This window comes from Miscanthus floridulus, chromosome 14, assembly GCF_019320115.1.
Source record: "Miscanthus floridulus cultivar M001 chromosome 14, ASM1932011v1, whole genome shotgun sequence".
In the NCBI taxonomy this organism is placed as follows: domain Eukaryota; kingdom Viridiplantae; phylum Streptophyta; class Magnoliopsida; order Poales; family Poaceae; genus Miscanthus; species Miscanthus floridulus.
In genome coordinates, this window is record NC_089593.1 from 89664939 (window position 1) to 89674900 (window position 9962).

At 53.7% G+C, this 9962-nt stretch overlaps 1 protein-coding gene across 1 annotated transcript; it reads right to left on the bottom strand.

The window, feature by feature from the left end:
* Nucleotides 1-1729: 1729 nt before the first annotated feature.
* On the bottom strand, nucleotides 1730-2729 carry LOC136504496 (glycine-rich RNA-binding protein 1-like). Its single transcript, XM_066499435.1, has 2 exons — nucleotides 2507-2729; nucleotides 1730-2403 (listed from the first exon to the last, which is right to left on the bottom strand). Exons 1-2 carry the CDS (start codon nucleotides 2618-2620, stop codon nucleotides 2032-2034), a joined length of 486 nt encoding a protein of 161 aa, XP_066355532.1. The 5' UTR covers nucleotides 2621-2729; the 3' UTR covers nucleotides 1730-2031.
* Nucleotides 2730-9962: the final 7233 nt, after the last annotated feature.

A 9962-nucleotide genomic window follows, 5' to 3' on the forward strand; every position in this document is an offset into this window, starting at 1 on the left:
AGATAAGATCGGTCGGCTTGATTTACTGCAGTTATTAGACCATATAGGTGAATACCTAGGCATATCTTCCAAAATTTGAACTGACTGTTGAAACTCTAGGTGAACTGGTGATGAATGAAAAATGCTTTGGATACAGTAATGATGGGTAACCAATTGCTGCTGGATGATAAAATTGATGCTTTACATTGATGATTGTGACGACTGCAGAGGTGAGCAGCACAACCTACTGAAAGAAGAGGTGCAAAAAAAACAGTTTGGTTCACGCTGGCCAATTTTGCTGCCTTTGACCTGAATTCACTATAGAACGAGCAACATTGCTGCGTATTGACTTGTTACTGTTCATTCACTTCCGTCTTATGAGGTGTAAACTCTTGACTGCAGAGAATTTCTGGAGTTTCAGTGCTGGTGATTAAGCTCTGATGCTTGCAAACAAGCAGGACATTCACGTTTGTTTAGTTCCCCTCGTAAAGTTTACTACATATTCAATCGAATGTTGGACACATGTATAGAGTATTAAAGCTCTTTTGACACGGCTTATCCAAAAAGGCTTCACCGGTGAAGCCAAAGCCGGTGAAGTTAGAAAAACTGGCTTTTTCCGGCTTCTAGTTCATTTTAACCCCGGCTTACAAAACGGCTTCACGCTACAGTGCCTCGATTTGCGCAAAATAGATGAAGCATAAGCCGTGCCAAAGAGGCCCTAAATATAGACTAAAAAATAACTAATTGCATAGTTTACAACTAATTTGTGAGACGAATCTTTTAAGCCTAATTAGGTCATGATTTTGATAATGTAGTGCTACAGTACACACGCTAATGCCGGGTTAATTAGGCTTAATAAATTCGTCTCACAGATTACTGACGGATTTTGTAATTTGTTTTTTTATTAGTATCCGAACAGACATCCCTACACGACACCCGATGTGACACCTTAAAACTTTACGCACTAAATTTAAACAAGGCCTCAGATTTCTGGGTGTGTGCTCTGCAGAACTCGTTTAGAGCCAGATATACTTCTTGTTTAGTTCCTCACCTAAAGTGTACTCCATATCCCATCGAATGTTTGGACATATGCATGATGTATTAAATATAAACTAAAAAATAACTAATTATACAGTTTATGACTAATTTGCGAGACGAATCTTTAAGCCTAATTAGTCCTTGATTTGTGGTGCTACACTAACACATGTGCTAATGATAGATTAATTATGCTTAATAAATTTATCTCGTGGATTCTTTAATTTATTTTTTTTATTAGTATCTAGACATTTTATATGATATCTGATGTGACGTTTCCAAATTTTACGCCTAAATTTAAACAAGGCCATAATTGTAAACTGGTGATGCTTGCTATTGCAAGTGGCAGAGCTCAATGCAGCCTCGAGATTCGACGAGCCAGCAGCATTACTGCTAGTGGGCTGTCTTCTCTAGTGATTTGGTTGATGTTTCGCCGGCTCTGGTGAGCAGCAGCGCCTATTGTCACTGTGTTCAGAGATTAGCAGGAGTTCATGTGCCCTTGTCACTGATTCACTACTGTGTTCAGATATTAGCAGCGTCTGTTCATGTTCAGACATTTTCATTATTAGCTCGAATCGCCTTTTCCCGTAGATTCGTGGTGACTAGTGGCTACTTTTTCATTTATATGTAAATGATCGTTCATTCAAGAACAAAGTGGCAACCTTATGCCTCGATTCGCACTCAAAGCAAGCAACTTTTCAGAAGAGCACAATCATTTGCAGCACCAAGAAGCACCTTTTTTCCATTAATTGACTGATGATTAACAACTTGACAGGGGTAACAACATCTATCGATCCCAGGCCCAGTTCATACTGATTGATGCACGGGGCTGAAGACGAGGACGAACACAGCACTAACAACATCAAAGGAGCGAGCTTGCGATCAAAAACACAGATGGGCAACAACAACAACAAACACGAACGCACGGACACGACGAACAAGATAAACCCTCTTAACTAGGGTGAGGACACGGTAGCAGTAGCGAACAAGATAACTTGGCCGCGCGGGCCCCACCGCTCAGTTCCTCCAGTTCCCATCGGAGTTGCCGTAGCCGCCGCCGCCGCGGTTGCCGCCGCCGCCCCCACCGTAGCCACCACCGCCACGGCCGCCGTAGCCGCCGCCACCGCCGTAGCCACCTCCATCACGGCCGCCGTAGCCGCCGCCACCGCCGTAGCCACCTCCATCACGGCGGCCGTAACCGCCACCGCCACCGCCGTAGCCGCCGCCTCCACGCGGGCCGCCGCGGGACTGGGCCTCGTTGACGGTGATGTTGCGGCCGTCGAGATCCTTGCCGTTCATGCCCTCGATGGCGCTCCGCATCGCCTCCTCCGTCGAGAAGGTGACGAAGCCGAAGCCGCGGGACCTCTGCGTCTCCCGATCCAGGATGATCTGCAAGCAGGGGAAAGAGATCCGGGTGGATCAGTCAGGGAAAACCTTCACTCGAACAGGCCAGATCTGGAGGGGACGTGGTCGGATCTGGAACGGAAAGGACCTTGGACTCGAGGACCTCGCCGTAGGTGCTGAAGGCGGTCTGGAGGGAGTGGTCGTCCGTGGCCCAGGCGAGGCCGCCGACGAAGCAGCGGTACTCAACGTCCGACGCCGCCATCTCTTCCCGCTCACCCACCCACGAACCCGAACCGAACCCCGGAGAACCTCACGAACCCGAACCCGAACTGGAGGGGGAGGAGAAGCCAACCCACCTCTGAGAGAGCACGGAGAGGACGATGGCTCTCCCCAGCGCCGCCCTTATAGCCGGGGACGGGGCCTCCGCGGCCGTCCTGATCCCATCCCACGGCTTCCGTGACGTCGACGCCCAATGGAATATGCGGGGGATCGGGCCGCCCGCTGCGCTACGCGCACACGCTCATTCGTGGCGTGCCCCGCCTGGGGACGGCTTGTTGGGACCCGGAGCAGGTGGCCCTGACTCTGACGAGGGGAGCGTGGGGCCCAGTGTGACTGACGTGACCCGGTTCGGCCGCTGCATTGCCGGCCTGTGCAGTGCAGCAGGCCACCGAAAATATCTCGCGGGGCGAAATGCCGTCTCTGCCCTCTGGCAGCACGCAAGCCCGGGTAGGGTATAGCTTATTCCGGAAGCGCTTTCCACGTAAGCTATACAAATAGACAGTCGGTTCGTTTCGGCTGAAACGATCATGGATTATAAATCAGAAGTACTGCTGGCTAGTTTGATGTGAGAAGAAAATATTGTTGTAACTTATAATCCACGATTGTATAAGCCGAAACGAACAGACTGAGAATAAAAGCGGCGGTTAAAATAAACGGGTTTGATCCAGCTTCTGCTTTTTAATACAAATGGGAGCTGTGGGAATAAACGTGGTCAGAATAAGCTGCTGAAAAATATAGCATTTGGCTGTTAATTTCAGCTTATTTAAACAGCAAACAGGCCTCAGGTTCCTTGCCCATCGGCGATGGCAAGCGGTCGGGCGGGGTGGATATGGACGGACGTGGCTGACGACGTGGGTCCACGACAGCAGTGGGAGAAGCCAAGTCCACGGGAGTACGGGACACGACACGACGATACAGGAACGGGATGACGGGATGGAACGGGCGAGTGAGTGTCAGTGTCCGCTGGAAATGGCCTCATCTTCCTTTCATTTCGTCGATGAATGATTGAATTGGGAAAAAAAAGTACCCCTATGTAGCAAATTATAAAGCCACTTTGTTTTTTTTTCATCTATTTTACTATTATCGGTGTTTTTGACCATCGACAAGTAAATTTGTATTTACACGTCTGGCTCGGATGGTGTGCTCGGAGGACACAAGGGTTTATACTAGCTCGGACGGAACGTCCCTACGTCCAGTTCGCTGCTGCTCGTATTACCGACACTTGGTTTGCAGTAGGGGTTACAAACAGACAAGAGAGAGAGAATCCCAAATCTCTGGTGGAAGGAGTGAGCGAGTGCTAGGAGCTCGCTTGCCACTCAGCCGTGTGCTCATGTCATGCTCTTGTGTACAGATCCTCCTTCATGGGGCGCCCTACTTCCTCTTTTATATGCGAATGGAAAACGTGGGTTATAGAGGAGGAAAAGAAGAAGAAGGAGAGAGAAGAAGGCTTCTAGGGTTGTTGGGTCCTTCTTTTCCTTCATGCGGGTCCTGTCGATCCTGTAGATGTTAACAGGGATGGTTCCATGTCGTGGCCCTATTCATCACTAGCACTATGCGCAGGCGTCATCTGTTGTTCATGGCGTTCTACTCCGTCCCGGCTGACGTCGTGGTGAACTGACGCGCCTGTCAGCGTCTGTACGAGGATTAGGCTGAATAACACTGGCACGCCCGACACTATTCTTGATGTGAATCCCCAGGTATGGCCCATCATGGCCACGTGTTACATCGAGGCGTGCCAGCCTCTTCCCTAGCGTCAAAGTTTGGACCCAGGCCCATACGCTTGGACCTGGAGTGGTTGGCAGCGGCATGGGTCCCCGTCGGACGAGACGAAACCCGCGTCCTCAAGGTCGGGCTAGACGGAGCCCGTGACCTTGGGCGAGACAAAAACCACATTCTTGGGGTCGGGCGAGACGGAGCCCGCACCCAAGGGGTCGGGCGAGATAGAGCCCACGACCTCGAGGTCGGGCAAGACGGAGCCCGCGGCCTCGAGGTCGGGCGAGACGGAGCCCGCGGCCTTGGGCGAGACGGAACTCGTGTTATTGGGGTCGGGCGAGACGGAGCCTGCACCCAAGGGGTCAGGCGAGATGGAGCCCACGTCCTCGAGGTTGGGCGAGAATGAGCCCGCGGTCTTGGGGCCGGGCGAGACCTTTGCGTCTCCCGATCCAGGATGATCTGCAAGCAGGGGAAAGAGCTCCGGGTGGGTCAGTCAGGGAAAACCTTCACTTGAACAGGCCAGATCTGGAGGGGACGTGGTCGGATCTGGAACGGAAAGGACCTTGGACTCGAGGACCTCGCCGTAGGTGCTGAAGGCTGTCTAGAGGGAGTGGTCGTCCGTGGCCTAGGCGAGGCTGCCGACGAAGCAGCGGTACTCAACGTCTGACGCCGCCATCTCTTCCCGCTCACCCACCCACGAACCCGAACCGAACCCCGGAGAACCTCACGAACCCGAACCCAAACCCGAACTGGAGGGGGAGGAGAAGCCAACCCACCTCTGAGAGAGCACGGAGAGGACGAGGCTCTCCCCAGCGCCGCCCTTATAGCCGGGGATGGGGCCTCCGCGGCCATCCTGATCCCATCCCACGGCTTCCGTGACGTCGACGCCCAATGGAATATGCGGGGGATCGGGCCGCCCGCTGCGCTACGCGCACACGCTCATTCGTGGCGTGCCCCGCCTGGGGACGGCTTGTTGGGACCTGGAGCAGGTGGTCCTGACTCTGACGAGGGGTGCGTGGGGCCCAGTGTGACTGACGTGACCCGGTTCGGCCGCTGCATTGCCGGCCTGTGCAGTGCAGCAGGCCACTAAAAATATCTCGCGGGGCGAAATGCCGTCTCTGCCCTCTGGCAGCACGCAAGCCCGGGTAGGGTATAGCTTATTCCGGAAGCGCTTTCCACGTAAGCTATACAAATAGACAGTCTGTTCGTTTCGGCTGAAACGATCTTGATAATAAACCAGAAGTACTGCTGGCTAGTTTGATGTGAGAGGAAAATATTGTTATAGCTTATAATCCACGATTGTATAAGCCGAAACGAACAGACTGAGAATAAAAGCGGCGGTTAAAATAAACGGGTTTGATCCAGCTTCTGCTTTTTAATACAAATGGGAGCTGTGGGAATAAGCGTGGTCAGAATAAGCTGCTGAAAAATATAGTGTTTGGTTGCTAATTTCAGCTTATTTAAACTATAAGCAGCTTATAAGCTACAGCAAACAGGCCTCAGGTTCCTTGCCCATCGGCGACGGCAAGCGGTCGGGCGGGGTGGATATGGACGGACGTGGCTGACGACGTGGGCCACGACGGCAGTGGGAGAAGCCAAGTCCACGGGAGTACGGGACACGACACGACGACACAGGAACGGGATGACGGGACGGAACGGGCGAGTGAGTGTCAGTGTCCGCTGGAAATGGCCTCATCTTCCTTTCATTTCATCGATGAATGATTGAATTGGGAAAAAAAGTACCCCTCTGTAGCAAATTATAAAGCCACTTTGTTTTTTTGTTTCATCTATTTTACTATTGTCGGTGTTTTTGGACCATCGACAAGTAAATTTGTATTTACGCGTCTAGCTCGGATGGTGTGCTCGGAGGACACAAGGGTTTATACTAGCTCGGGCGGAACGTCCATACGTCCAGTTCGCTGCTGCTCGTATTACCGACACTTGGTTTGTAGTAGGGGTTACAAACAGACGAGAGAGGGAGAGAATCCCAAATCTCTGGTGGAAGGAGTGAACGACTGCTGGGAGCTTGCTTGCCACTCAGCCGTGTGCTCATGTCATGCTCTTGTGTACAGATCCCCCTTCATGGGGCGCTCTACTTCCTCTTTTATATGTGAATGGAAAACGTGGGTTATAGAGGAGGAAAAGAAGAAGAAGGAGAGAGAAGAAGGCTTCTAGGGTTGTTGGGTCCTTCTTTTCCTTCATGCGGGTCCTGTCGATCCTGTAGATGTTAACAGGGATGGCTCCATGTCGTGGCCCTATTCATCACTAGCACTATGCGCAGGCGTCATCTGTTGTTCATGGCGTTCCACTCCGTCCCGGCTGACGTCGTGGTGAACTGACGCGCCTGTCAGCGTCTGTACGAGGATTAGGCTGAATAACACCGGCACGCCCGACACTATTCCTGATGTGAATCCCCAGGTATGGCCCATCATGGCCACGTGTTACATCGAGGCGTGCCAGCCTCTTCCCTAGCGTCAAAGTTTGGACCCAGGCCCATACGCTTGGACCTGGAGTGGTTGGCAGCGGCATGGGTCCCCGTCGGACAAGACGAAACCCGCGTCCTCAAGGTCGGGCTAGATAGAGCCCGTGACCTTGGGCGAGACAGAAACCACATTCTTAGGGTCGGGCAAGACGGAGCCCGCACCCAAGGGGTCGGGCGAGATAGAGCCCATGACCTCGAGGTCGGGCAAGACGGAGCCCGCGGCCTTGAGCGAGACGAAACTCGTGTTATTGGGGTCGGGCGAGACGGAGCCTGCACCCAAGGGGTCAGGCGAGATGGAGCCCACGTCCTCGAGGTCGGGCGAGAATGAGCCCGCGGTCTTGGGGCCAGGCGAGACCTTTGCGTCTCCTGATCCAGGATGATCTGCAAGCAGGGGAAAGAGCTCCGGGTGGGTCAGTCAGGGAAAACCTTCACTTGAACAGGCCAGATCTGGAGGGGACGTGGTCGGATCTGGAACGGAAAGGACCTTGGACTCGAGGACCTTGCCGTAGGTGCTGAAGGCTGTCTAGAGGGAGTGGTCGTCCGTGGCCCAGGCGAGGCCGCCGACGAAGCAGCGGTACTCAACGTCCGACGCCGCCATGTCTTCCCGCTCACCCACCCACGAACCCGAACCGAACCCCGGAGAACCTCACGAACCCGAACCCGAACCCGAACTGGAGGGGGAGGAGAAGCCAACCCACCTCTGAGAGAGCACGGAGAGGACAAGGCTCTCCCCAGCGCCGCCCTTATAGCCGGGGATGGGGCCTCCGTGGCCGTCCTGATCCCATCCCACGGCTTCCGTGACGTCGACGCCCAATGGAATATGCGGGGGATCGGGCCGCCCGCTGCGCTACGCGCACACGCTCATTCGTGGCATGCCCCGCCTGGGGACGGCTTGTTGGGACCCGGAGCAGGTGGTCCTGACTCTGACGAGGGGTGCGTGGGGCCTAGTGTGACTGACGTGACCCAGTTCGGCCGCTGCATTGCCGGCCTGTGCAGTGCAGCAGGCCACTGAAAATATCTCGCGGGGCGAAATGCCGTCTCTGCCTTCTGGCAGCACGCAAGCCCGGGTAGGGTATAGCTTATTCCGAAAGCGCTTTCCACGTAAGCTATACAAATAGACAGTCTGTTCGTTTCGGCTGAAACGATCATGATAATAAACCAGAAGTACTGCTGGCTAATTTGATGTGAGAGGAAAATATTGTTATAGCTTATAATCCACGATTGTATAAGCCGAAACGAACAGACTGAGAATAAAAGCGGTGGTTAAAATAAACGGGTTTGATCTAGCTTCTGCTTTTTAATACAAATGGGAGCTGTGGGAATAAGCGTGGTTAGAATAAGCTGCTGAAAAATATAGTGTTTGGCTGCTAATTTCAGCTTATTTAAACTATAAGCAGCTTATAAGCTACAGCAAACAGGCCTCAGGTTCCTTGCCCATCGGCGACGGCAAGCGGTCGGGCGGGGTGGATATGGACGGACATGGCTGACGACGTGGGTCCACGACGGCAGTGGGAGAAGCCAAGTCCACGGGAGTACGGGACACGACACGACGACACAGGAACGGGATGACGGGGCGGAACGGGCGAGTGAGTGTCAGTGTCCGCTGGAAATGGCCTCATCATCCTTTCATTTCGTCGATGAATGATTGAATTGGGAAAAAAAAGTACCCCTCTGTAGCAAATTATAAAGCCACTTTGTTTTTTTGTTTCATCTATTTTACTATTGTCGGTGTTTTTGGACCATCGACAAGTAAATTTGTATTTACGCGTCTGGCTCGGATGGTGTGCTCGGAGGACACAAGGGTTTATACTAGCTCGGGCGAAACGTCCCTACGTCCAGTTCGCTGCTGCTCGTATTACCGACACTTGGTTTGCAGTAGGGGTTACAAACAGACGAGAGAGGGAGAGAATCCCAAATCTCTGGTGGAGGAGTGAACGAGTGCTGGGAGCTCGCTTGCCACTCAGCCGTGTGCTCATGTCATGCTCTTGTGTACAGATCCCCCTTCATGGGGCGCTCTACTTCCTCTTTTATATGTGAATGGAAAACGTGGGTTATAGAGGAGGAAAAGAAGAAGAAGGAGATAGAAGAAGGCTTCTAGGGTTGTTGGGTCCTTCTTTTCCTTCATGCGGGTCCTATCGATCCTGTAGATGTTAACAGGGATGGTTCCATGTCGTGGCCTTGTTCATCACTAGCACTATGCGCAGGCGTCATCTGTTGTTCATGGCGTTCCACTCCGTCCCGGCTGACGTCGTGGTGAACTGACGCGCCTGTCAGCGTCTGTACGAGGATTAGGCTGAATAACACCGGCACGCCCGACACTATTCCTGATGTGAATCCCCAGGTATGGCCCATCATGGCCACGTGTTACATCGAGGCGTGCCAGCCTCTTCCCTAGCGTCAAAGTTTGGACCCAGGCCCATACGCTTGGACCTGGAGTGGTTGGCGGCGGCATGGGTCCCCGTCGGACGAGACAAAACCTGCGTCCTCAAGGTCGGGCTAGACGGAGCCTGTGACCTTGGGCGAGACAGAAACCACATTCTTGGGGTTGGGCGAGACGAAGCCCGCACCCAAGGGGTCGGGCGAGATAGAGCCCACGACCTCGAGGTTGGGCAAGACGGAGCCCGCGGCCTCGAGGTCGGGCGAGACGGAGCCCGCGGCCTTGGCGAGACAGAACTCGTGTTATTGGGGTCGGGCGAGACGGAGCCTGCACCCAAGGGGTCAGGCGAGATGGAGCCCACGTCCTCGAGGTCAGGCGAGAATGAGCCCGCGGTCTTGGGGCCGGGCGAGACCTTTGTGTCTCCCGATCCAGGATGATCTGCAAGCAGGGGAAAGAGCTCCGGGTGGGTCAGTCAGGGAAAACCCTTACTCGAACAGGCCAGATCTGGAGGGGACGTGGTCGGATCTAGAACGGAAAGGACCTTGGACTCGAGGACCTCGCCGTAGGTGCTGAAGGCTGTCTAGAGGGAGTGGTCGTCCGTGGCCTAGGCGAGGCCACCGACGAAGCAGCGGTACTCAACGTCCGACGCCGCCATGTCTTCCCGCTCACCCACCCACGAACCCGAACCGAACCCCGGAGAACCTCACGAACCCAAACCCGAACCCGAACTGGAGGGGGAGGAGAAGCCAACCC

Coding starts and splice junctions, on each gene's coding strand:
- LOC136504496 (XM_066499435.1), bottom strand. CDS start 2,620: ATGGCGGCGTCGGACGTTGAGTACCGCTGCTTCGTCGGCGGCCTCGCC. Junction 2,404..2,506: donor GCGAGGTCCTCGAGTCCAAG/GTCCTTTCCGTT, acceptor CCCTGCTTGCAG/ATCATCCTGGATCGGGAGAC.